Source organism: Myiozetetes cayanensis, unplaced genomic scaffold (genome assembly GCF_022539395.1).
Source record: "Myiozetetes cayanensis isolate MyiCay16 unplaced genomic scaffold, myiCay2020 scf1, whole genome shotgun sequence".
Lineage (NCBI taxonomy): Eukaryota > Metazoa > Chordata > Aves > Passeriformes > Tyrannidae > Myiozetetes > Myiozetetes cayanensis.
This window is the reverse complement of record NW_026086604.1, coordinates 87925981-87951891: the sequence shown is the minus strand read 5'-3', so window position 1 is coordinate 87951891 and position 25911 is coordinate 87925981. Positions and strand designations below refer to the sequence as shown.

The following is a 25911-nucleotide window of genomic DNA, read 5'->3' as shown; positions in this document are numbered from 1 at the left end:
CTTCTAATACTTGAATGCTCTGGCGGCCCAGACACTATTCCCGCCTCGGGAATACAACTTGCCCGCCGTCTGCCTCCCCCGAGGGACGGCGGAGGGGCAGATATTCCCTTGTTCCTGCTGAGGAGCCGGCGAAGGGCAGTGTGGGGAACGCAGCAGGAAAAAGGGCACCAGGGGGTACGCGGTACGGCCCCGGGATGCCGCTATCCCTTGCGTCTGTGTAAGCAAGGGGAACTGCGATGGTGCAGGTTTGTCGTCGCCCGTTTGTGGCAGATCGGGAGCAGGTAGTGGGGGAATGCTTCGACATAGCTTTTTCCTTCTCAAAACATGAGGAAGAGTGCATTCCTATTACAAAGCTACAATATGTAAAAATGTGTTTTGTTTTGGCTTTGTGTGGTTTTGGGTTTTTTTTTTTTTGTAATTCAACTGAAACTACAGTTAAGAAAAATCTATGGATCTGCATCTTCTTTATAGCATTCACCTGCCTTGGGAATCACAGAGCAGAGCAGAAAATCAAGAGCACCTTCCCTATACAAGCCAATAAAAGTGCTCACCCTTACAAAGAAAACAAAACCCCAAACTAGAATGTACTAAAAACTAACATAGAGTGAGGCCCAGGTACTTAACTGTGGAATAGCTGTGATGTACCACATACACCCGTTCCACCAAAAAATAAAAACATTTGTTCCAGCACACACCTCAAGAAAGAATGCAGAACTGGGAGTGGTGGGGGGAATTAAGGGGGTCTCAAACCAGCAAGGTCAATTCTGAAGGCCTGCAGAAATGTAAACCAGCAGCAACAGCAGAGGAGGAACAGCTTTTAGAAGAAATATTACTGGGGAATTCTGTGCTGCCCAAGCTTTGTTTCATACTTTTTTTAACCTCATCATGCCTTCCCAGCTCTCGTATATGACTTAACTCCTCAATTTCTCAGTCCTGTTTTCATTATTATCTAAAGGAGATAGCCATTTCCAAAAACCTCAGATAGAAATATCTGGAAAGTAGCTGCCCTTTCTCATGAACTACACCTTTGGAACTCCAGACCCCTCCCCTTTTGCCCCACCCTTGCAAATACAATTTTACTTGCATGGGATGACTCACAATTAGAGAGGATACTTTCCAGAACATGGAACACATGGGTTTAGAAGTCACCTGCAAGAACCACCTCATCTTGTGTAAACTGCCCATGTACAACATCTGATGACTAACTTTAGGATGACGCTGTTTATACAATACATGTCAAGATCTACATCTGTATAATCATAAAAAAAAAAAAAAAAAGTATTTTAGCCTGGATTTGTAACTTTTTCCAGGAACCAAGTAGCATGCTAGCTTCAAACTTCAGGGAGAGGAAGGAAGGGTATCATAATGTATTTCTGTTATGGGAAGAGCAGGATTTACAAAGGGGTATAAACAGTGCCCTGTGGTAACAGACACTCATTAGTAACAATGCCAGCTTCTAAAGGGGTACCTGTGTGGGGAACTGACTAAACTCCCTCCTGTGCTGGACCTGTAGGAGTTGGGCAAATGTGTACATTTTTCTGATGTATGCCAAGTATATTACGATACGCTGTAATCGCAATATTCCCTTCCAAGTATGTGTCAAAGGCAGCTACACTACATTTGCTCTGTAAATTCAAGTGCTTCTTTATTTACTTATTTTACTTCCATTTTACTTATTTAGAACAATTTCCAGATGGTGACATGCCTTTAATGAAACTCATGACTCAGAAATACTTGTCGACGTAGTCAAACAAAGTCTATTGACATGAGTCACTGAAATTAAATAAATGTCATTAAAAATGAGACAAAACAAAAGGCAAATATATATATATCTCCAGCAGAATGATAGTGATCATCACCATTTGATCAATCTTCCCTGTGAGTTATATCTGCAAGTTACTTTGAGGTAGCGCTAGAAAGAAGCTGTTGGTCCAAGAGCATCCCTGCAAAAAGAAACATTCACGGCTTAAGTACCATTTAACCTTTTTGTACCCTTTTAAGTACTCTTTGCCCTTTTTTTAGCCTGTTTTTCTCCCTGTTTACTGACTGCAGGATCAGTAGCCCCTCAAACCATGGTACTAAAGCTTTTCTGTTCAGAGAAGTGATGGAAAACAAAAACATTGCTCTTCTTCAAGAAATTAGCAGGTTTTAGGTAAAGGCACTATCTATCACACCTAGGTACAATAAAGAGTTTATAAAACCAACACTAAATATCCTTCCAAAAAAAACAAACCTTCATCAGAGTTTAAAAAAAACCCAAACCCACAACATTTCAGCTAGGTAAAACAGACAAAACTGGACAAAGTGAAATAGTGTGTTGAAAACATTGCTTCCAATATTTTATGTTTCTACTGCAATCAGATCTTTGTAGAACTGATAGCAGGCATATGTATGATGTACACATTCAGGTCTTGGTGTAAGCTAGCTATTGCAGGTGGTATCAGAGCTGTAAGTTTCCTCAGTTAAAAGTCTCAGCAATGCATTCCAACAGTTCCAATGTGCTCACTTTTTCCTGAATTTCCTGACTTAGACTCATACAGGAAAAAGTTTTTCAGTATGCCTTTACAGTAAAGAATGTGCTCCACACACATCTTGATCCCGTATATGCACTCCTAACTGGAAAGCAGGATAGGCTAGTAAGGCTCAGGGGACAGAAGATGAAGTCAGAGAGCTACTTTAGAATGGGTATGACATGGGCTGCAACCAGCAGACTCCCTTCCTCACCTCTCTTTTCTTGTATGTTGACTAGAATAAAATATATTCCCCACCATTTCTCAAGTGTGCAGAATTAATGGCCCAAACAACCTCTTTCAGTGCATTTCATAACAGTATTTTCCCTAAATGGATACTTTACAGGCCAGAACAGAAGGTGCATGCATGTCTGAAAACAGTTTCTAATGCAAAGTGTAGAGACCTTTTTAACATGTAAAATCTGCATAAATGTGGTGGCTAGAGACTGACTTTGAGGTTTATGTGATGCTAAGAGAAATCACACAGCTACATAGGCCCCTCACTACATAGTTCACACACAGATCAACCTCCTGGATGCCAAAAATCAGCAGATACTCCACAGCAGTTCAACCAAACCAACATATATCTTTAGCATCGCATTTTTAAACTGGAAACACAACAAAAGGTTTCCACAAATTACTTGCTGCAACTTCAGTATGGTGTTACATAATGGTATGCAAAGCAGGATATGCACTTCAAAGGAGAATGTAACCCAGGAACAGGCCTGGAAGCTGTCTTGTTGCTTGTGATGATGGTGCTTGCCAGATACAAAATCCTTTGCTTAGCAACACAAAGCTTAAGCACCACAGCTATGCACTACAACTGAAGTGGCATCAAATCCAGTGTGAAGCTTTAACGCTCCTATCCAAATTCAAGGGGCCTGCACCTACTGTCTTAAGTCCCCTTCTGCAGTCCCCTGAAACAAATCTACACATGCACCAGTACTCCCCTTCCCATCCAGATCCTTGCTTCATTTATTCCACTTTCTGTCACATTCCCATCAATAATTTCCCTACTACCATCCTCCAAAGACTGACCGGTTCACACAAGGGAGATCTTCCCCTTAGAAAGCCCACTTTCCAGCCACCTGACAACTAATTCTCTTCAAAGCAGGGAAACAGTTGCTAAAACTCTGATAATATGCTCCCTGCCTAAATGAATTTTTTTGTTTTCTCTCTACATATGCATCTGTACGAAATCCAGGAAGAATGAACTTCCTATAGCACTCTAAAACCTTTTCTAGTTTAGAGCATCTGCATTTCATGGGTGGAGCTTTGAAAAAGAAATTTAGCTGAAATTAAACTGTGAAGAGAAAATATGGAGATTCTGGTGAGCAGCTAGAAGTGACCTCCTCTGCCAAGTCTGCAGTTTCACATTAGTTTCACATTTAAGAACAGCATATAGGTTATGACCACCCCTTTAATGTAATTAAGTCATTAAAAAAAAAAAAAGCCAGAGGACTTCATTCCTATCTGCCATTCTAGCAATTACAGTTTTGACTGTCCCCAAAACACACATGGCAGTACCCCAAAGTACTTGACTAGCTTTAGTAGCTTTCATGGCTATTAGCTAGCTGATGATTTCTACCTTTTTCTCTTCAAAGAGTGTTCTTCTGTTTTCAGCCTAAATTTACTTTATTGTGTACATTAAGCAGTAAATACTTTTGCATACACAGGAGCTTAAGATGTCCCTATGGCTGGAAAACACCAGATAGTAACAGTTTAGAGGAAGCCACTCAGAAGTTGCTATCTTAAAGCAGAACATTCTTCATTGCCATCTCCCCTAATCTCTTTTGAATACTCAGCACTGTCATCCTAAGATTTATAACCTCATCACTATGAAACCTCTGAGAATGAAGACTGAACAAGTAACAGATGATTATGATAGGGTGCAACTTAGTTGAAGAGTTGTTACTAGCTGGGATACTGTAACTCCTGATGGGTTATTCTTCCTCCTTTAAACTTAAGTCTTCTCCAAGGATTTGCAGGTTTAAGAACACATTATGTTACACCAGTTTCTTTGCTGTAGAGCATCACTTGAGAAGACTAACAAGAAGGGCAGAATTAAAATTATCAGTAGGTATCATCCTTAGTCTTTGGAATGTTTGCAACTATGACTGCTGAAAGTTTGCCCTTCTGTATGTTAAAACTGTACAGATAAAGTATGTTAAGAGCTTGTAAAAGATTGCCTAGGTAACCTGGAAATATGTGAGAGCTAGTTTTTGCTAGTCCTGCTGCCCATACCAAAGACAGGTGAAATACTCCTACTGCCTCCAGCTAAATTCAACAGGCCAGAAGAGAATGTGTTTCACACATGTAAGTAAAATCCCTTGCTGGCAGGTTTGCAGAAACAAAATTTTATTTACACAGGCAAGTCTATCTTTAGACCCCATGAACTCTTTACATTTCTAGAATATTTACATGATTTCAAGATGCTCCAAGGGATGAACAAAAAAAAAAAAAAAAGATTACAGAAACTGTCAAAAGCATAGCAAAAAAACCCAACCTATCATTGTGCTTTAAAACTTATGATCTAGAGTAATGTAGAAGAAATGTAGTTTTAGCACCTTGGTCATAACGGTCATGCTATATAAGACACTTAAATAGCAGAAGGGATGTCAGAAGTGACCGTATCCAGAGGTTGCCAGTGACAATTCATGAGGGCATCATAGAGTTCTTCACTTGTCTCCATGAATTGTCTGTTCATTTCATCAACATCCAAGTACAGCTGTGGATCTGAAAAGAAAAGCCTAGTAAGTATAAGTGTTAGATCTTGGAAAGCTTGCACACGAAAACCTGAAGCAAATGCCTCATAAAATGTATTTCAGTCAAATTTAACAGATTTAATAGTAAATTCAGCAAGATGTTTATTCACCTAGAATTTCAACAAACCTAACAAGTCCAATTTCTTTGGGAATCTGTGTATTAAAATGCTAGGACTAGACTGCTACTTCAATATAAAGTGCAGATTTAAGGATAGTTAAGCATGATAATCTACCAAAATCCATTTAAATAACTTCTACCACAATATATGTTAGGCAGGATAAAGTTTCTGAATGCTAACACAAGATGCCTCTCTGTGAGGAACTGTCTACAAACTTTACAGGCCAAACAAAGATCTTGTATAGAACTTAAGTGCAAGTTGAATCCTCCATTTAAGAACTGCAACATAAGCTTTTATCTCAGGTTTCGGAAAACCAAGTTTTTGCCTACTAATGAGTAACGTACAATGATTTTAGCAGAATTTGCACAAACATATGGTAAATTCTCTAATAGGTCACTTCAGAAGGAGAATGAAGAGAAAGTTAAAGAAACCTACTATGAATTGTTGTTGACAATGTCCCATTCTACTTGACATGGTGAACCCTATTTGCTGTAAAATCCTACCTCATCTTAGCTATAACCCACAGAGGATCCTACTACATTAGCTGAAATTCAAAAACATTGTTTATCCAGTAGTCATTGGCTGTATTGTTGAAGGGCAGAAGTATGGCTAAATTCAATTTGCAGTGATAGAATTATCATTACCTTCAGTTATTAGGTCATCATTGATTTCAGTCATGGCTGAAGCTTCCTAAAAGAAAAGAAAGGTTTAATCAATCCATTTCAGAAAACATCACAAATCCGAAATATTTTCATACTTCCAAACCACTTCCTGCTCCCCCAGCTACAAAATAAGCAGGGGGAGGTGGTGTGTGTTAGGGAGGGTTTTTTTTCAGGGTGTTTGTTGTTGGTTTTTAGTGGTTTGGGGGATTTTGTTGGTTTGTTTAGGTTTGGAGATTGTTTGTTTCTTTGTTTAGAAAACTATAGTTTAAGTTCAGCTTGGAAAGGACTTCTGGAAGTTGTAATTGATAAAATGGCTAACTCAGATAAGATCATCTTACAGTAATTCTTTAATTTGCTTCAAGAAAATATATCAAAACTAGGAAGAGAGAAAGCCTATACAATTGTGCTTCAGAACTGTTATCTGGCATACATGAACAAATAATGGTGTATGAATACCTAATTCTATAGATGCACTACTTAACCACTTAATTCAAAGATAGCTTTCAATGATGCCTGCTAATCTAACCTCCACGCTAATTTGACCACGATTTCATTTTTAGGACTTTTTTTGCTCTGACTTACACAATTCATACAACTTGTTATTTGTGAATTTTTTTAGAATCAAGTGTGTAGTATCTTTACCTCAAAAACAGCTGGAGCCATAACAGCATCTCCTAAAGAGCATTCTCCAACAGCTTGCATGCTATCATAGGGAGTATAGGAGTTGTAGTTGTACTCAGTATAAGGATCATAATTCCACTGTGAGTAGTAGTTCTGATAATCTTGGTAATAATCGTTATAGTTGTATGACTGGTACCGCTGGAATTCTGCTTTCAGTCTGAAACATGAGAAGTTATATACAGTTAGAGTTTGAGGACAATAAACTGTAAACCCACTGCTGAAGTTAAACAACTTGCCGTAATTTACAGACTTCCCAGTTTAAAAGGAAGCTTTTCTAAACAGTTGCTTAAGCAACAGTTTTAAGTCACAGCACAGTATCTCATGTTTATACAGAACCAAATACTCTCACCTTCACCAATGCCAAAAGTAATTATTCCTGTGGATTAACTCAATTACATTTATCTGTAATCCGTTTGAGTATTTTTAGTATCCATTTAAGCAAGCTGATGTTAAAAAATCATTTATTAAGACCAGAGACCTTTATCAAGCACCACTGCTTTAAAGATACTTTTAAAGGTGCTTTAAAGATTTAAAGTCTTAATTAGCCCTTCTGTCTTTTGTTTGGTTAATACTAAATCTTGTTATTTCCAGAAACAAGAGGTGAAGTCAGATTATCTCTTTCAGTGGAGCATCTGGCACTGCCTGCCAATTTACCATGCCTACCCTTCACCTACTCAATTTTTAGTCCATGGGCAGGTGACAAAGCATAGCTGTCAGGTGAAGTCAGCACTGCCATTATCCAGAATGAAGCCAAAGCAGCAGGAATATGACAAAACTCAATGGTTCCTAAGATTAAAGGGCCAGGCAAGTAGTTTTCACTACTTTCCCTTTCCTAAGCAGATTTTTCCTCAGGGACAACTTCACACACTAATGCAAGTATCACTGCACAAGTACTGTCTGTACTAACACAGAGATACGCTACATGAAAAACATTCTGATAAACCAGCTGCATGTTCCAAGAAATCCCCTATGCTTAGACATTTCTTTACAGATTAAGTGCAAGCAGAACTCCAGTTTGCAGAGTCCAATTTCTCCTTATCTCCACTTTGCTACAGAAAATTCAGAGCAAGGCTTTTTGCCAAGAACACAAACTGAAGGAGCTCAGAAATAGAGTTTCCAATGTTAAGTGATTTAGTGACAAACTACTCTGATGGCTGGATATTTTAATGTTAGGAGAGCACAGTACTCAGCCATTTAGAAACAGGTATAGATTAGTGATGTGTATTTCAATACCCACATTTTTTTCATTACTTTGAAGCTACAAACACATTCTAATAAATAGGTATACTACTGTGGTAAACAAATGATTGCACAATGTCTCAGTCTTCTGCTTTCAACTTCTCTCCTACATCCATCTCTGTAGGAAAAAAAAATCTGAAAATGCTGCTAACATTTTTCTGGATAGCATATGTGAGAAAACCTGTTTCTCTGGGACCTCTTCTTACTCTCAAAGCAATTTAGTCAATGCAATTCTGGACAGTGCTCTCTTGGATAAGAGCATTTCTGTTCCAAAGCAACAAGGCAACATTTGCAGAATTATCCAGGGTAAAAACAAACAGAAGCTGTTATTTTTAGTCTTCCAACAGAACACACAAACTAACCTCATGAATACATACTGAAATTGTTTTATATGAAGTTGTATATATTTGTCTGTATTCCGGGTCAAAGTTTATCAAATTTGGTATCAAGACACTAACTGAATTGTTTTAAATAACTGACAGAGAACTAAGCTGGCAGAGTAAAAAACCCTCTCCAAACCAATCAGCTTTAAATTTCCTACTGCTCTCATTACTTGAAAAGCAAAAGACAGTATCCTAAACAAATTGTTCAAGCAACATCTCCTTTGGCTTCTTCCCCTCCATATTCTGTATTTTTCCACTAAGGAGTTCCTTCCTCTGCCAGCTTACTTTAAAACTAGCAACGTACTAGCTTGCCTAAACTACAGGGAAAGGTCTAGAAGAAAAGCTTCCTAGCATAAAAACCAAACACTTGTTGTCCCTTCTGCCTTCTTCAGACTCAAACCTGAAAAATATTTACAAATGCATTCAGCTTCACTAGTGTAAGAATTAAGGCTGGTTACAACAGGTAAGCCCAAGTTATACAATCTGGCTAGATTTAAGAGTTGGATTCCCCCAGGAATACTGAAAGAGACTGATGAATCCAGGTAGTCCAAACACAACGCTTCTGTGATTTTGGTTTTGTAGACTGCATTGTGTGTATAGCCATTATAGCAAGAGCCACAGTCTTTACAAAGGCAGAGCTAAAAGAATCCGATTATTCAGAATTACTGTATCAATGCACAACTCATTTGTTACCTTTTAGAAATTCCTATGCTCAGCCGGATTCGTTTTCCCCCCAGACCTGGTGCATTCTGGCAGTCTTGCAGTGCCCTCATCTGATCACCTTGCTCACCAAATCTGACAAAGGCATACCCTCTACAATTTTCAAAAGGGAAAAAACAAATTCTAGTATTCATAACAGTTACAAAGCTAATGAATGCAATTTCTGTCTTCATGAAAACAGAAAATAGTAGCTACTATAGCTTTTATTACCTAAGCAACCTCTCTTCCACGTGCACATGCACAGAAGATGCTTTTACAAAATTAAAGACTTGGGCCAGAAGCAAAAAGCTTGTTGACAGCATTAAGATGCAACTTGCTGAAAGCCAGCAAAACAGTAAGTTTTAACTATTTAAGTAACCAGATTCCATATTTTTGCACTTACAGCAGGTAATTTATCACTTAGCATTAAACCACTCCTACTGCTGTACAGCTCTAACATTTTTTAAATTAGCTTTTTCTGATTTCCATTCTCCTTTTTTGCAAGTTTTTTTGAATTAGACCATTACATCCAGTGTTGTCTGAACAGCAAACCCGCTCATCCCTGCTTGACTCACTGCCTGGCCAGTGTAACTTCTGCTAAGCTTTATTTTCTGATACTGGTTTGGTCTCCCAACCCCCTAAGATTTGCTAGGCCTCACACTTTTCTTTACATGTAAAAAGGGAATTAGCTTGTCTTCAGTACTGCAGATGACTAAGTGGACAGACTGCTGCAGGCAGGCACAGCAGCACACATGTCCACATAGAGGTCTCACTTCTCCCACCATCTAGCTTCATGCAGATATTCATATGGCTAAACAGAAGCTTATCAGATTAGCTGCCTAAACTAACCATATGCTGTTAAAAAAATAATGCCAGAGGCTAGTCTCACTCTCTCTTCCTGCCTCTGAAGAAGATGCAGAAGCAGTTCTGATGCAAGTTCTTATATATTACTTATAGAAGCAAACATACTGACACTGTTTAAACATTTTCAGACATTACCTGGAATATCCCAGCAGGTCTGTTGCTATTTTGCAGTCAATACATGAGGGGTACCTCTTTAGGAAATAGTCATAAAGCTGGAAATCATCCACCTCTGGAGTAAGCTCCCCAACAAATATTGAATAATCTGGTCTTTAAAAAAGTAAAAGAGAACCACAGTCAAGTTTGAGACTAACATAGCTCACTGCAGTATTAAAGTACCCAACATACAAGCACGACAGTTATCTTTGGACAGAGACAAAAATATGAACAGACTGCAAAACTCTGCTGAGTAATGAACAGAACTGCAATGCCATCACTCCAGCAAGGAATTCTTTGTTTCTCTGGGTCCATTCTACCACTTTTGCAAGAGAAAGCATTTTAACAAAGACCTGTATTTATTTAAAAAACTTTTTAGAAAGTAATATTCGGTGTCTGAAGGGCAGGGCACCCAAAAACATCAAGGAAAACTATTAAGTTAGAGCCACAATTCAAAAGAGACTATTTTGCCACCACTTCTGAAGTGATTATGGGGGAGACACTAGAAAAAAATCCTGATTATTCTACTGGCAAGACAATTCTATAAGCAATACTTAGAGTATTAGGTGTGCCATTTCAGGATTTTAAAGATAAGTGATGGTCTTCACTAGTCATCATCAATTTAAACAGGTAAGGGGTCAGAGCTTCTCCTTTCCAAAGGTCTTTACCTGGTTGTATTAGTACTACTAGGGACAAACTCTATTCTTCCTGGTTTTATTTTGTTCTTTTTCTTCCGTTTCTTCTGTGGTGTTCTCCACCAGCTGTATGCCTGGAGACATTCTCTTTTTTTCGCCATCAAGTCCTGTAGGGAGAAAAAAAATCACCTTTATAGTTTTTAGCCTCATTTACATTCCTCCCTCCCACTCCCCATCACCACAGGTGATTTCCCCATATTCACCTTGCCCTTGAAAGAAGCCTGGGGTCCCATTTCTCCCTCCGCCTCCCATGAGGGAAAGCAGCCTCTGGGGAAAACGCCTGGCAAAAATAACAGAGCCAAAGGATTGTATGAACAGCCATATTCCCCTGACTTGTCAAGCTGGCTAAAGGATTGACAGCTTCCTCTGGGAATTAGGGAAAAAGCAGATAGCCCTTTGATGCAGGCCAATCCTAAATGTTAATTAGCTTCAGGACTGGACTGTGTTCCGCTTGAGCTCCAGGACGCAAAAAATCCTGCCGCAGCACAGTCTGAGTGATGAGGAGGCAGGGAAATCGTCACTCTTCCAAAAGGGATCTCCGCTGTCCCTATCTTCCCCTCACCTAGGTAGGAATTCTTCTTCTGTGAGATGCCTCTCCTCACTACCCAGCAGTGAGTCACTCCCAGGCCAGGAACAACGACAAGAGGCCAATGAATGGAATGCAAGGAGAAAGCAGACCAGGAACAGGCACTAGCTTGGCTGAGGGAAAACTTGAACCCAGACGCAAGGCCAGGAAGAAAGAGGCATAAAAAAGTGCCTCTTACCAAAAAAAAAAAAAAAAAGGAAAAAAAGAAAACTAGAACCCCAAAAACCACAGTTCAAAAAAGGAAGTGAGTGGGGTAACTGCACAAAAAAGGAGAGGAAACAGCCATATTAAGACAGGTTGCCTCCCTCTCGAGATTCTGAAGAACAAGGACTTCCAAAAATGAGAATGACGTTCCACAACTTTTACTTACGCAGGTTTTATTGTTCTTCCTCTATAACACCTCTACATGTATCTTATATAGAGAGTGTTACACGCAAGGTCCTTCAGAAGAACTCACACTCAAATAATCCAAACTGCAAAACTTAAATGTTACGCCCCCAATCTGCTTCAGTTGACACAATTAAGTGTCCAGAGGACAGCCACCAATTACCACACTGCCGGAAGAAATCACAGGACTAAAAGAACACCCAACTCAGAGCAAGCTAGCTATTTCAGCTTTACATTTACTAGGAATTCTGAGTATGGTTCTGGAATCCATTTAGGCACTGCAAGCCTGTATTTCTGACCACATGATCTTACCTGGCTTGCCATGATTCAAACTGTCTTCTGTGTTTCTCAAACAGTATGGCTGCACAGATTCAGTTCACTCCTTCAGCTGGAAAAAGGACAGCGGACAAAAAGGATGAAGAATTTTATCCCTGAGATTAATTACTTCCAAATATGTTCACCCCACTGCATCCTTTGAATGGTATTAAGTCAGAGCTTAATTTTTTAAGTTCTAACTTGTCACTGCTAAAGCAATAGGTGTGAAAAGGATATATGGCCAATGGGATTATGATTAGAAGTAATTTTCACTGTCTTAAACTGCAACAGACCATAAAGTCTTCCCACTGTCCAAAGAACTAGAAAGTTACAGAGAACTTTTAAGTCACCTACACCTTACCCTTAATTCTGAAATACCTACAGATAATAACCCAGTAATTCAGAAGATTCTAAAGGTCAGAACAAGGCAACAAGACACAGGCTTCAGTATGTTTTGCAGAATTCCCCAGGTTTTTCCCCTTTTAGCTAAATTAGGAGTTGATTCACTTGTACCACAAACTACACAGCTGAAAACAAGCAGTGGTACTTCCTACATGCTAAATAATAGAAATAAAAGTAGGATGAGGGCACAGTACAGATAAACGTGATCTTTCTCTGCACCTTTTCTTAGGACTGTCTTCTCTGTTTTGCCTTTTTCATTTACACATTTCACTCCCTACCACTGAGTTAGCCAATAAATAACCTTTTACTGCTACCACTAAACCAGCAGACACTTTCCTGAAGAGGTATGTATCTTTGTTGATTCCAATATTCTTTCTTTAAGCTTTTTCCCCTAGTCATCTAGCAAACATAATTCAGTGCAAAAACCATTTTCATTTATAAAGTATTCTGCATTTACTTCCACACACAGCTGTTCATTCACCACTGCTGGTTTTTTTATAGCCAGTGTTGCTCCTTCGATGCAGATGCTTGATTGCTGAAGTTCTAATTTCTATTTCCATGCACAAATTTATGTTATGTTTTACATCCTGGCTGATCAAATCCACGTTCACATAATGCAATAAAAACAGAGCGTCCATAATGCCTTAAAGGCTTGCCCACAGAGGGGAGCAGTTCAGAGCACTGCTTCTGACATAGGATAGCCATAAGCCATAATTAGACCATCCAGGCATGGTACTATTCAAAATAACTATGGACTCTATCCCCACAGCCACTCTGGAGGCAACAAAACAGTCAAGTACCAACAAGCCCTTAAAACACAGTCTAGTCCTAGTGAGATTAGTATGTGGTAAATTGAAAATACACTTACTAAAAGTAACTGTGTTCATTATAATTATCAGCAGCAACATCTTTCTGTTAAAGATGGTCCTTACTAATACAAATATCCATAGAATGATGTTCCTCTAACTGGAACATTTCTGTTTAATAAGAGGAACTATGAACTTCCCAAGCTCGAACACTGAAATAAATAACTTTCAAATTCATGGCTGCACAGTACCTATTTTTAAACTTACCGCTTTTCACTCATGCAGATCTAGCAGAAGACGGGCACACACAGCAAGAGGCTGTCAGGAGGCACGTGATGCAACTGCTTCTCACCGACTTTTAAGCAAAACTGGATTTGTCCTCTTCCCCGTCCAATCTCGACGTCACCTCTTGATCTTTTCACTACGAAATAAAAACATTTTAAAAGCAGTTAAACCAGCATGTATAAACATCTCTTTTTTTTCCTTAACATTTGTCTTAACTGTAGCTAGCTTTCATTTAGGCAGTTGGGCAGCTTCAACCTGCAGCATTCAAACACGTGCTCAACTGGATTACACACGCATCATAGCAGCTTTTTGCTGTATTCCACTTTTTTTTTTTCCATTATTGCGTTTGTACGTGCAAAAAAGCGGGCGAAGCTATCGACAGGCAGAATCGGCGTGAACACCGCTCAGGCGGGCAGCGGCCCAGCCGCCCCCTTCCTGCGGCACTAATTTCGCTCACACGAGGCGCTGGGTCAGGGCAGGGGGCCGGGGGAAGCTCCCGGAGCCCCTCGGGCCGGCGCGATGACCCCGGCCGGGCCCAGGCCCGAGCCGTGACGCATTTCTCTAACTGAGCCACTCGGCACGACGGGAAGAGCCCGACCACAAGTGCGCCCCGCCCGGCCGCGGCCCTCAGCGAGCGGCCACACTGGCGCCGCCGCCGCGCTTCCCGCTCATTGTGCTACGCGATAAGAAAACGAACCGAAAAAAATACCGAAAAAACCCACCAACTATAAAACCACCCGACCGTATAAAAATGAAAGCCGGCGGGCCCAGCGCTGGGAAGATGGTTGGGGAGCCCGTTCTCTGGCGCCTCGGCCCAAGCGCCGCCGGGGCCTCCCCGCCCCACACGCCCTGAGGGAGGAGGCGGCGGCCCTGCGGCCCCGGGGGAAGGGAAAGGTCCAACCGCCCCTCCCCTCCCCTCCTCCCTAGCTCCCCGCAGATCGGTTCGCGCCCCTCTTTCCTCGCCAGCAGCCCCCGGTGCCGGTCCCCGCTCCCCCCCTCCCGATCCCGGCACTAACGCCTCTCGTCCTGCCCGCCGCCATCACCGCCCGCGCCAGCGCCGCTTCCGCCCCGCCAGGCCCCCCCCGCGCGGGCTGCCCCGCGCGCGGCCTGACCCCGCGCCCGTCCCCGCGGCGCTTCCCGCTCCGCGGCCGCTCCCGCGGGATTCTCCTCCTCACCCGAGGCGAGCGAGCGCCGCCGGGCACGCCACGCGCGGAGCCGGCGCGGAGCGGCGCAGGCAGCGCGGCGGGCGGGCGGGCGGAAGAGCCGTCAGGAAGCCCGGGGCGGCGCCGAGCGGCGGCGGATGGAGCTGGTGGCGGGGTGCTACGAGCAGGTGCTGCTGGGGTTCGCCACGCGGCCCGGGCAGGTAACGGGGACGGGGGAACTGGGGGAGGGGATGGACGCGAGCAGGGAGGAAGAGAGCCGGAAGGGAGGAGGAAGGTGCATAGAATCGCAGAATGGTGGTTTGTGTTGGAAAGGATCATGGAATTCGAACACCCCCACCACCTCCACCACCACCACCACTCCGGCCACAGGCCAGGATACCTTCCACGAGACCAGGCTGCTCAGAGCCCCATCCAGCCTGGCCTGGAACACTTCCGGAGAAGTGGGGAAGAACGGCGGGGGGGGGAGGGGGAATATATGAAGGAAAATCGCGGGAGGAATGGGGGGAAGTGGCCGCGCCCACCCCCGGCACTCACCGTCTCCCCCATCCGCGGCCGCGGTTCCGGCCGCCGCCGGGGCTCTTAAAGCGCGCTGCGGGGGCGGGGCGGCCCTCCCGCGGCCCCTCCCGACAGGCTCGGCCCCCTCGCTGCCCTAGAGGGTTCCCAGCAGCTGCGGGAAGCCTCCTCCGGGCTGCGGGAAGCCGCCTGCGTGCGGGGGGCTGCGGCGCGGGGCTGCTTCTTTCCACGCGGGGGTGAGGGCGAAGAGCTGCGCAGGGCATGGACGGGACGTGGTGTGGGGGCTGGTGCCCGGTGGGAGGCGTGTCTCCAGCCTGCCGTGGTGGAAAACCAGAGGGTCCGCCTCCCTTGGCCGTGAGATTTGTCTCTGTGCAGACGCTTTTTCACAGGCAGCTTCGTCTAAGCACGGCGCTGATTACAAGGGGCGGCTTGCACGCTTAAGTCCTTTGGACTAATCTCCTAACAGTACATTAACTCAGTAAGATCCCATTATGCTTAGGTGTAATTCCTCCCCCTGTACTTGGCACTGGTGTACAAGTACACAGCCACACCTCGAGTACTGTGTCCAGTTCTGGGCCCCTCAGTTCAGGAAATACACTGAGGTGCTGGAGCAGGTCCACAGATGGGCAATGAGCTGGTGGAGGGTCTGAAGCACAGGTCTGATCATGAGCAGCTGAGGGAGCTGGGGTTGTTTAGCATGGAGAAAAGGAGGCTCAGGGGTGACCTTATCACTCTCTACAACTACCTGAAAGGAGGTTTTTGCCAGGTGAGGGTCCGACTTCTATTCCTAGGCAACTAGCAGCAGGATGAGAGGACACAGTCTTAAGCTGCACTATAGGGGAAGTTTAGGTTGGACATCAGGAAGAATTTCTTCACAAGAAGGGTGATTAGACATTGGAATGGACTGCCAGGGAGGTGGTTGAGTCACCATCCCTGGAGGTGTTTAAAGAAAGACTGGACGTGGCACTTAGTGCCATAGTCTGTTGGTCGATGGTCTCAGTGGTGTTTTCCAACCTAATCGATTCTCTGATTCTGATTTTTGCACACAGACTCTTTCAGGTTTTTCTTTTACAAAATAAAATTATGGGACGATGAAGTGGAAGCTTACTATGGTAAGCTTCAGAAATACCTGTTTGTTTTGCATTTCATTTACAGTCCTGGACAATTGTCCCTGATTTTACACATCATGCCCACTCTGCCTCGTTGTCAGCAGTAGCAGTGAATAACAGATATGTGGTCACTGGGAGCAGAGATGAGACAATCCAAATCTATGACATGAAAAAGAAGATAGAACATGGGGCGCTGCTACAGCACAATGGTAAGGGAGCATTTCTTTGTAAAAAGCATTAATGATATAAAATTGTAGCTGAAAAACCAGCCCTCACCAGAAGAAGAAAACTAATTCTTTTTTATAAGACTTCAATAGTGATGGTGTTGCAGCCATGATGGTCTGGTGATACAAACAAGGTGAACTTTTGAGCATAAAAGTAAAAAAATTATTTTGGATATTAATGCTGCCACAAATATAGCTGCTTCTTCCAACTATTTTTAGTTTTAACTGCTAAAAAAATTATGACCCACAAATGGCTCATGTGCCATTTTTCTTCTGTCAGGAAAGTTGCATGTGTGAGAGCAGGTTGCTGCTGCCAGATGAGTTAATGTGGTACATTTCCCACTGTATGTGCTGGCTGAATTATAGCCATGAAAGCACATCATTGAATCATAAAATAGTTTGGGTTGGAAGGGACCTTTTAAAGGTCATGTAGTCCAACCCTCTTGCATTGAGCAGGGACATCTTCAACCAGATCGGGTTACTTAGAGCCCCGACCGGTTTGGCCTTCAAGGTTTCCAGGGCTGGAGCATGGATCACCTCTCTAGGCAAACTGTTTCAATGTATCACTGCCCTCCTTGTAAAAACATTTCTTCCTTATATCTAATCTAAACTGACCCTTTTCAATTTAAAACTGTTACTCCTTGTCCTGTCACAACAGGCCCTGCTAAAAAGTTTGTGCCTATCTTTCTTACAAGCCCCCTTCAAGTGCTGGACGACCAAAGTAAGCTCTTCCTGCAGCCTTCTCTTCTCCCAGCTGAACAATTCTCATTCTCTCAGCCTTTCCTCACAGGAGAGGTGTTCCATCTCTCTAGTCATCTTCATGGCCCTCCTCTGGACTTGCTCCAAGAGGTTCACATCCGTCTTTTGTTGGGACCCCAGGGATGAATGCAGCACTCCAGGTGGGATCTCACCCGAGCTACGTAGAGGGACAGAATCCCCTCCCTCAACCTGCTGACCTTTTGATGCAGCCCAGGATACAATTGGCTTTCTGGGTTGGAAGCGCACATCGCTGGCTCATGTCCAGCCTCTCATCCACCAGCACGCCCAAGTACCTCTTGGCAGGGCTGCTCTTGATCTGTTCATCCCCCAGCTTGTATTGATACCAGGGCTTTCACGGTGCTTCGTGGAATCTCATGAGGTTCCCATGGGCCCACTTCTTGAGCTTGTCCAGGTTCCTCTGGATGGCATCACATCCTTCCTTACTTGGCTTGCTGTCGTCTTCAAACTTGCTGAGGGTGCACGCTTTGTCTATATAATTGGTACAGTCACCAGTTAATGGCTGTCCAAATAAACCTGTTTGGGTCATTTGTAGCTCAGTCTTGATGAGCTAAGAAGAACCTGGAGTTGGACTGGGCACAGTACCTGCATTTAACTCCTGTATGGTGAATCTGGTGCTTATGGGATGCAGTATGTGCATTAAATTCAGCTGTGTGTCAGGAGCAGCAGGGCTTTGATATGGCTGATAGGAGCCCCGTGTCACCTGTGCCACAGTGTTTGAGTACTGCTGTGTCAGAGGAAAGACCAGGTGGAGTTCAGACATGTATGGCTAAAGGATGACTGATAGAACACATCAGGGATTGAATGTAACAAGAAAATTTTAGGGTTTTGTGAAGAAATACTTAGGAAATAATTTAGATTTTCCCAAGGGTAGGGTAGTAGCTGCCATGTTTTGATGGAAAATGCTTTCCTGTTAATTCCAATGTTCTCTGTGCAATAACTGTTTGGTACGTACAACGTTGTTAATAGCTGTAGTTTGTATTTCTAGGTACAATAACTTGTTTGGAGTTCTATGGTACTTCACATCTCTTGAGTGGGGCTGAAGATGGACTCATTTGTATCTGGAACACAAAGAGATGGGAATGTCTGAAATCCATTAAGGCACATAAGTGAGTTTCTTAAATCTGTATATTCATGTACATTTTCATGTTTATTTTCCTTGTAAATAATACATGTGACTCGTTTTGTTTTTATCAGGGGGCAGGTGACATCGCTTTCTATTCATCCTTCCGGGAAATTAGCTTTGTCAGTTGGAACAGATAAAACTTTAAGGTGAGTCAAAACTGACGAAGGAATGTGGAGAATCATAATTCAGTAACTCTTAGTAAGGTATTACAAGCAACAATTCCATGTTGGGACTAGACCATGAAACACTGGCAAAACATATTTGTCATCAAATGGTTCAAAGATCCATTGGTTTGTCTTATGAAGTTTTAAGTACCAGCAATATTTTAAAGTCTTAAGAATGCTTCCTGCTGTTCATACTTTCCTCTTGTGAGCTCTGACTCTTTACAAGTCACTTGTAGATGTATAAATATATTTGCATTTTGGAACACAATTTGCTTAACCTTCTGGAAACTGTCAAGGTTCTGTTTAGTGTGAGGAAACTAATTTTTCACTTGGAGCGTGTCCATGTTGCTGTAGATATCTGTTTTAAAGATACAAAATTCTATTTTAACAGCACAAATTGCTATTGGGCTCCTTTTGGGCTCTGTATTGCAAATGGTGGTTTAGAAAATAAATAACGCAAATTCAACTCTATACTGTGCAAGCCATACATGAACTCATCATTTTCTCTTGCAATAAGAAGGTAGACAAATGCACAGAGATGCTTAAAAGCTTCCTTTGGGTACCTTATGTCAGCAGATCAGACTTAAATTTTGCTGTGCTGTTTTTAACCAGAATGCACATTATCTCTTGTTGTCTTTCAGAACTTGGAATCTTGTTGAAGGACGATCGGCCTTCATCAAAAATCTGAAGCAAAGTGAGTTTTTCAGTCTAAATCCAAATAAGGTGGAATTAGATAGTTTTATTTGTTGTGTAAAGAAAAGTAGACTGAATTAATCAACAAGTCAGTTAATTGCAAACAACTTTCACAATGTCTTTTTTACACATGTAGGCAAGCATGTGTAATTTTATATCCATAGTAATAATAATTTACCAAAAGGAAAACGTAGTATCACTAAAGTAATTTTTCCTTGAAATTTGATGTCAGAACATTTAAATAAATGTGTTTTGGTTTGTTTTTCTTTACACAAATCTGATAATCAGAAAAAAACATTTAAGAGCATAGTTTGACTTGTTTGTTCTAGGTTATTTGATTTTCCACTGAATATTCTCTCAGGTCTAGGTAGAAAACTGTCTAACAGCTTCTAAAGATTCTTACTTTTAGATTCTCGTGCAATATAGAGTGCAAAAAGTCAGTGTCTCTGTGTATACAGATGCGCACATAATTAAGTGGTCCCCTGATGGAGAGCGGTATGTGACCGTGATAACAAACAAAGTGGATATCTACAGACTTGACACAGCTTCAATCACTGGCACCATTACAACAGAGAGGAGAATTTCTTCACTTAGATTTATTACAGTAAGTACAAGAAAGAAAGGTGTTGGGAAATTAACTGGTTTGAAACACATGAAATTAATCACACTTGTATTTCTTTTTTTCCCATTCCTAGGATTCTATCCTTGCCATAGCTGGAGATGATGAAATTATAAGGTTCTATAGCTGCGACTCTCAAAAATGCCTGTGTGAATTTAAAGCTCATGAAAACAGGTATTCTATATTCATTTACTATTTAGATACTTAAGGCAATGCTGAGTCCTCAGTAAAGTTCAATGGCTTATAATGTTCAGCATATTTTACAATTGTTTTTGGTTTAGTATAGAGAGTGAATTTACTTATGTGCTAAATTTCAAATTGGACAGACCTATTTGCTTGTACTATGAGCACCAGTACTGTGCTGTCCATGCATGTTACAAAAACAACCAGGTATGTACTTAAAATCATTACTGTTCTAAGTTTATGAGTGAGTAAGTGTGTGTGTATTTAACCTGTCTTTACTGATTCTGATTCTTAAAAATGCTTTAAAAAAACAAACCAGTTTCATTCAATTCAAATAGGAGTGTAATCACATATTCTGTTATTGTTGAGTACCAAATATTTGTCCAAATATTGCTTTTAATTCATCAAAACACAAAAGCTTTAGCAGTAATGTCATTGGTGTGTCTAATAGAGGATATTTTAAAGTAATAAAGCATTCTGAATTGAATCTTAATTAGCCTAGCAAAGGCAAATGTTCCTAATATAAATGACAGCACTCAAACCAGATCACTGTTACAAGTTCCTGCCTGTCACTCGTGGGTTTTTGTTCTAACCGATTTTTTAAACTGTTGCCTATTCATCTTTCATTTTTGTCAGCTTACTGTTCTGAAGTGAACTGCCACGCTATAAAATAGAAACATATTACTTTTCTTTTCACAGAATAAAAGATATTTATACTTTTGAAAGACAAGGACAGCATCTTATTGTTACTGCATCCAGTGATGGTTACATTAAAATGTGGAATCTGGATCTTGATAAGGTTGGTCTATTGACTGCTGGTTACATTTATGAAACATATCAGACAACCAAATTTGCAGACTGTTCTGTTATAAAGATTAATTTTAAATCACTGAGGAAATTTTACTTGAAATCTGGATGTCTTGATCTTCTTCCATGTTATGTTCAGTAGGTACATATACACATATATTTACGCACTTCTATATTTTTTTAGCTTTGTAGGGTTTTTTTAAACAAACTGTAAGTCTGATGATATTACGAGATCTCATCTCCTCTTCATATGTAAAGTCATGCTTCCCATCAGACTGTCCTGGCCAGGCCTATGGCTATCTAATCAGTTATATATGTCCTAAGGACTGCTGTGAATTTTTGTAATATTGATGACTATTGCTACTCTTTTAAAAACACAAACTCTATGGTTTGGGTCGGGGAGGGGGCAAGGAAGGTGGTCATTCATGTCAGGGGAGGAGCTTATCCTTCAGAAAAATTCAAACCCGTTACTGCACTGGGTACTTGTATTTCCTGTATTTTCAAGCAGTTCCCAGTAGCACAGTTCAACAAGGAATCGTGTCTATCTTTTAAGTTTACCATGTTTATTGTTTGCTCCTAAAATCACAAATAGATTTTTTAAAATTTAATGCCTAGTAATGAAGGATCTACTATTTTTCACTCCAAGTATCTTGAATAGTTCAAATAATTATTTCTCAACGTTTATATGCTTCATATCTGAATTTGCCCATTTTTAATTTTACTCTGATTATTTTTATACTTCTAAGTGCAATAGTGAAATCCCTCTTTTCCCGTCTACAAATTTCTGTTCCCCTTGTTTCTGTTCCCCATAATCGACATAGTGATCAGGAAATTCTTTACTTTTCTCTGTAACACTGTATTTATTTTGACCAAATCTGTGCTGATTTGCTTTCTGTCCAGGCAGAGTTTTGTATAACTTTGTGGGCTGCTCTGTCCAGCTCTGTGATGTACAATATCCTAATACAAAAGTTTCTGATGTGTTAATGGTGTTAACGTTGTGACACTTTATCGCCTGATATCTGTAATAGGATATTTTCTCAAGTACTCCCCAGAGCGATACAATTGAGTGATACAATTGAGTGATACAATTGCCTAACAATGAAGTGGAAAGTACTTTCTCACTTCAAAACTTTAGTAAATTTAAACAGAAATAAAATAATGTGTAAATAATATTATTTAATGTTTTCTTCAGATTAAAGATGTGCCATCTTTACTGTGTGAAGTCAATACCAAAGCTAGGCTGACATGTCTTGCAGTATGGCTTGACCGAGCTTCAGAAATGAAAGAAAACTCTGATAAAGCTGCAACATCATCTCAAGGTAACAGAACTGTGTGTATTTTCAACTGTTAATGTGACAGTTAAATGGAATATACTAAGTAGGAGGTTTCTACTATATGCATTGGAAAAAGTTTTGGTATTTTGAAGAACTGTGGAGATGACACTGGCAAGTGATACAGATATACTTACCAATCTGATAGTGTCTCAATCCTGTATGTTTGTTGGAGGACATAAGCCTCTTTTCACTTTTATTAAAGCTTTCTTTCTCTTTACTGGAATAACATACTGAGGAAGTCACTGTGAAGCTTTTGAGACAGATAAGAAAATCAGTAGTTTGACAGAACTGCATGTCTTGTTTTCCTATACAGAAAATTAGGTCTGAGGCCATTGTAGCTGGGCAAGCTTACAAGGTCTGACTCCGATTTGTTTGGGGTTTTTGCAGTTGTTTTCCTGTATTGTTATCTATTTACATACTTGATCTTTAGATATTTTAATTTCACAGGCAAAACTAGCATAAATGGCACTTTCCACTGTAAAATAAAAAACTATAACCCTTTTTTTAAATGAGATACAAATAAGTCTCTGTGCCATTTAGACTTCAAAGACAGGACATAAAAATCAGTGTGAATAATTTCTTGCTTTTTTTCAGAAAAAGAAGATGAAAAATCATCAATAGTCAGGAAAAACAAAGCTTGTTGGACTGATACAAGTGATAAAACAGCAAAAAAAAAGAGAAAAATTATTCCTGAGAAACAAAAATTGGAAGCTCCATTGCAAAAGAAGAAAAAGAAACGAAATAGCCCGGCATGAAGGCAGCTTCATTCTCTCCTGTATGAAAGTAAATGCTGGTGTTGCTCTAGTTTTTATAAGAATGTAAACCTCTAACAGACCATACACCTCTGAACTGATCGGTTGTTTAAAAGTAATTAATGTTCTTACCCTAACAAAAGAAAGAGCAACTTTTCCTAAGTGAAGGAGGCAAAAATAAATTTATAATATATAATGTTTATATTTTTCTCTTAAAAGTAACGTACACTTTTTAACTGGTTCTGAAAAAGGCAGGTAAAGTAATAAAAATAGCTGTATCTGTCTCAGATACATTTTTGTCTTCACTTCCATGCATATTAAAAACATGTATACTTTTCATTTTGGTGTTGAAAAAGTTACTGTTTATTTGACTCAAAGTATGATCTTCCTTTGTCTTGCATTACTGTATGATGATCACATTCAGAGGAAACCATACTTTCTAATTCTTGATGTAGACTTACACTTAGAAATGTTACACATGTTTATAAGCAAAATGTTTGGCTTCTTTACCATGTCCATACTTCATGTATTTAAGTTTTTTTTAAGTTTTTACACCCATGGTTCATATGATTGAAACCTTTTGCTTAGAATATGATACATATTTTTAGGTAGAAGACTTTATATCAATAGTTTTACCTTTTCCTTACTCTTTCAGTTGTGTTTTTTTCAAGTCCTTGATCTGAGCCATATTGTTAAATAAGAATTATATGACATTTGAAATTTTTGCCATGCTGATAAAATGTCACCTATCTGTTCTGTTTGCCCTTAAACAAAAACTGAATTCCTGACCTTATCAGTCAGTGGGAACAGGATTTTATCCTAAGCCTTATTACAAATATACAGTGGGAAAAACAAAGTTGAGCTGGAGTGAACGAGGTCAAATAGCTGTACTAAATGTTCCCTTTCTTTATTTTAAAGTGTAAAGCATGATAGTGTTGTTTTCTGCACTACCACAGTAGTCGTTATTTCTTCTGCTTTCAAAGAATAATTGGAATTATGCTTTATTCTGATTCACTTCAGTAATAATCTGTTCCTCCTTATTTGTGTAGCAAGAGAAGAAGTAGAGAAAATCAGAAAAAAGATTGAGCCATATCTGGAGATAGGAATGCAGGCTGGTTTAGGGTTGTAAAATAGAATATAATTGCAGTTCAGCTCCGTGTATGCTCTGACACTCAAACAAAGTGAGCATCATCAGTGCTGTTACGCAATTGTTCCTCTGGCAATGGCAGTATTCTCTTGGAAGTGGGCATCTGTATTTACCTTCTGTAACTGCTTTCCTTATTTAGATTTGGATATTCAATATAGTTGATTTATGTGAGCTCAGTTAAATTCAACATTAAAGGTATTTAGTTTGAGCTTACACAGCTTTTAGTTTTAATGATACCTGAAATGTTTGTGTTCACAAACACAGGCAAATAATGTAGGACTTTAAAGGGTTTGTAGTCTTGACAGAAAAGTACCAAAACAGATTTTTAATTCATAAGGCCTCTATGATAAATATACAACTTACAAAGTATAAGCTTAAATAAGAGAACTGTGTAAAGTGCTTTCATCTGTAAAGTGTTATGTCTATTTGACATTGCTTATCTTATGTCCTTGACAAAATGGCTGCCACTACTAAACCAGTTTTTATTGTTTGGATTTTTAAAAACATGAGCTCATGGCCACAGACATCGCAATTGCAAAAGCAAGCTTGCATAAGCATCAGGAAAAACCCAGTCTGCACATAATTTTAAGAACTAAAAAGCAAAAATTCAACTGAATTTTGGTCCTAAAGTTTAGACTTGCAAGTAAATATTAGACATCTGTAAAAATGGAAACTCCTTGTGTAGTAACAAAGAATTATGCATCTCATGAGACTTAGAACCATTTGGGAACTGGAGACAGTGAAAAACAGTCCTAACAGCTTTTAAAGTGAAATACAGAAACAGTCCTTAGCGGAGAACTCATTTTTTCTGTACCTTGAGTGAATGCTCTGCTACTAACCAGTACTTGGCAATTTTTTATTGTCATTGTTGTTTCCTTGTGAACATCTTCCTTTCCAGCACATTCTTTATTCTAGTTTTCAGGGAACTGCTTAGAATGGTAGAGGCAGCAGTGCCGAGAGAGATGTCAGCAGTGAGAAATCTGTCCCTGTCAGAAAGGGTGACTGTGCATGACACTGGTAGAGTAGATGGAGCCATAGCTGCAAGAAACAACAGCCTAGCAAGCAGCATCTGAGATGACCCCCAGGTGAGTTCAATAGCTCCAGCAGCTGTGGATTTCTTCCAGTTTTCCTGCTTCCTCCTTTTGGGGAACCCCTGTCCTGGATTACAAAGCAGAGCCCAGTGAAGCTTGAACCTCATAGCTATCACACAGCTTGAATTGAAAAGGGAACCCCATCTAGTGTAGTTTAGATATGTGTTGGTTGTGGCATTTTCCAGGGAGAGAGGAGGTTTTTTAAATCACTTAGGAGGTTATTTAAATCACTTAGGCCAACAAAGGAATTAAACTGCTCCCTCATTTATGAACATTAGTCTAATTCATAAAGATGGAAAAGTTTGAAATGCAGCTGAAGAAAGCTGCATTTTGCAGAAAGTATAGGCCTGTTATGTTTTGTGTCTTCTATTATGAAGAGTAACTCCTCAGCTCAGGACCTGGGTAGAGGAGTGCTTTTTCTTTCTATATATATGGTTAAATGTCCATAGGAGATAAGTGCATGGACAACTGGAATAAATCATGCAGTACCACTTATGTGAAGAAAGCCAGTTTGAGCACTTGGAAAAGACAAAGGCTTTATCTTTGTAGGCAGTTATAAACATCTCTACATTTTTTCCAGATTAAAAAAACCCACAACATTTTCTTTACAAGATGTTTTCCATCTCCCACTGTTGCATAGCTTCTAAAGCAGAAGACT

The 25911-nt window shown here is 40.5% G+C and overlaps 2 protein-coding genes across 6 annotated transcripts; one reads left to right on the top strand and one right to left on the bottom strand.

Annotated features, from left to right (window-relative positions):
- Positions 1–1619: 1619 nt before the first annotated feature.
- On the bottom strand, positions 1620–15389 carry LOC126639788 (tRNA selenocysteine 1-associated protein 1-like). 5 transcript variants are annotated; one of them, XM_050315023.1, is made up of 10 exons: positions 13534–13872; positions 12056–12131; positions 10974–11050; positions 10744–10877; positions 10058–10189; positions 9053–9172; positions 6699–6894; positions 6039–6084; positions 5078–5246; positions 1620–1943 (listed from the first exon to the last, which is right to left on the bottom strand). In XM_050315023.1, the coding sequence occupies exons 3-9, from the start codon at positions 11001–11003 to the stop codon at positions 5110–5112; spliced, it is 795 nt and encodes a 264-aa protein (XP_050170980.1). In that variant the 5' UTR covers positions 11004–11050; positions 12056–12131; positions 13534–13872; the 3' UTR covers positions 1620–1943; positions 5078–5109. The 5 variants fall into 5 exon arrangements, with proteins under 5 accessions (XP_050170980.1, XP_050171157.1, XP_050171241.1 ...); XM_050315200.1 differs by lacking the exon at positions 1620–1943 and adding an exon at positions 15249–15389 and having other exon boundaries at positions 4852–5246; positions 13534–13687; XM_050315284.1 differs by lacking the exon at positions 1620–1943 and adding an exon at positions 14727–14824 and having other exon boundaries at positions 4852–5246; positions 13534–13687.
- Positions 14563–24960, top strand: PAK1IP1 (PAK1 interacting protein 1). The gene is made up of 10 exons (XM_050314103.1): positions 14563–14914; positions 16383–16545; positions 18326–18446; positions 18535–18609; positions 19269–19321; positions 19779–19924; positions 20016–20113; positions 20822–20921; positions 22122–22248; positions 22858–24960. Exons 1-10 carry the CDS (start codon positions 14852–14854, stop codon positions 23016–23018), a joined length of 1107 nt encoding a protein of 368 aa, XP_050170060.1. The 5' UTR covers positions 14563–14851; the 3' UTR covers positions 23019–24960.
- Positions 24961–25911: the final 951 nt, after the last annotated feature.

What these genes read in the sequence shown, in the direction of transcription:
- PAK1IP1 (XM_050314103.1), top strand. Translation starts at nt 14,852, where the DNA reads ATGGAGCTGGTGGCGGGGTGCTACGAGCAGGTGCTGCTGGGGTTCGCC. An exon ending in GGCGCTGCTACAGCACAATG is followed by an intron (nt 16,546 to 18,325) that starts GTAAGGGAGCAT and finishes TTGTATTTCTAG; the next exon opens with GTACAATAACTTGTTTGGAG. An exon ending in AGCTGCAACATCATCTCAAG is followed by an intron (nt 22,249 to 22,857) that starts GTAACAGAACTG and finishes GCTTTTTTTCAG; the next exon opens with AAAAAGAAGATGAAAAATCA.
- LOC126639788 (XM_050315200.1), bottom strand. Translation starts at nt 11,003, where the DNA reads ATGGGACCCCAGGCTTCTTTCAAGGGCAAG. An exon ending in GACCTGCTGGGATATTCCAG is followed by an intron (nt 9,173 to 10,057) that starts GTAATGTCTGAA and finishes TGAAAATTGTAG; the next exon opens with AGGGTATGCCTTTGTCAGAT. An exon ending in TGGCTCCAGCTGTTTTTGAG is followed by an intron (nt 6,085 to 6,698) that starts GTAAAGATACTA and finishes CTTTTCTTTTAG; the next exon opens with GAAGCTTCAGCCATGACTGA.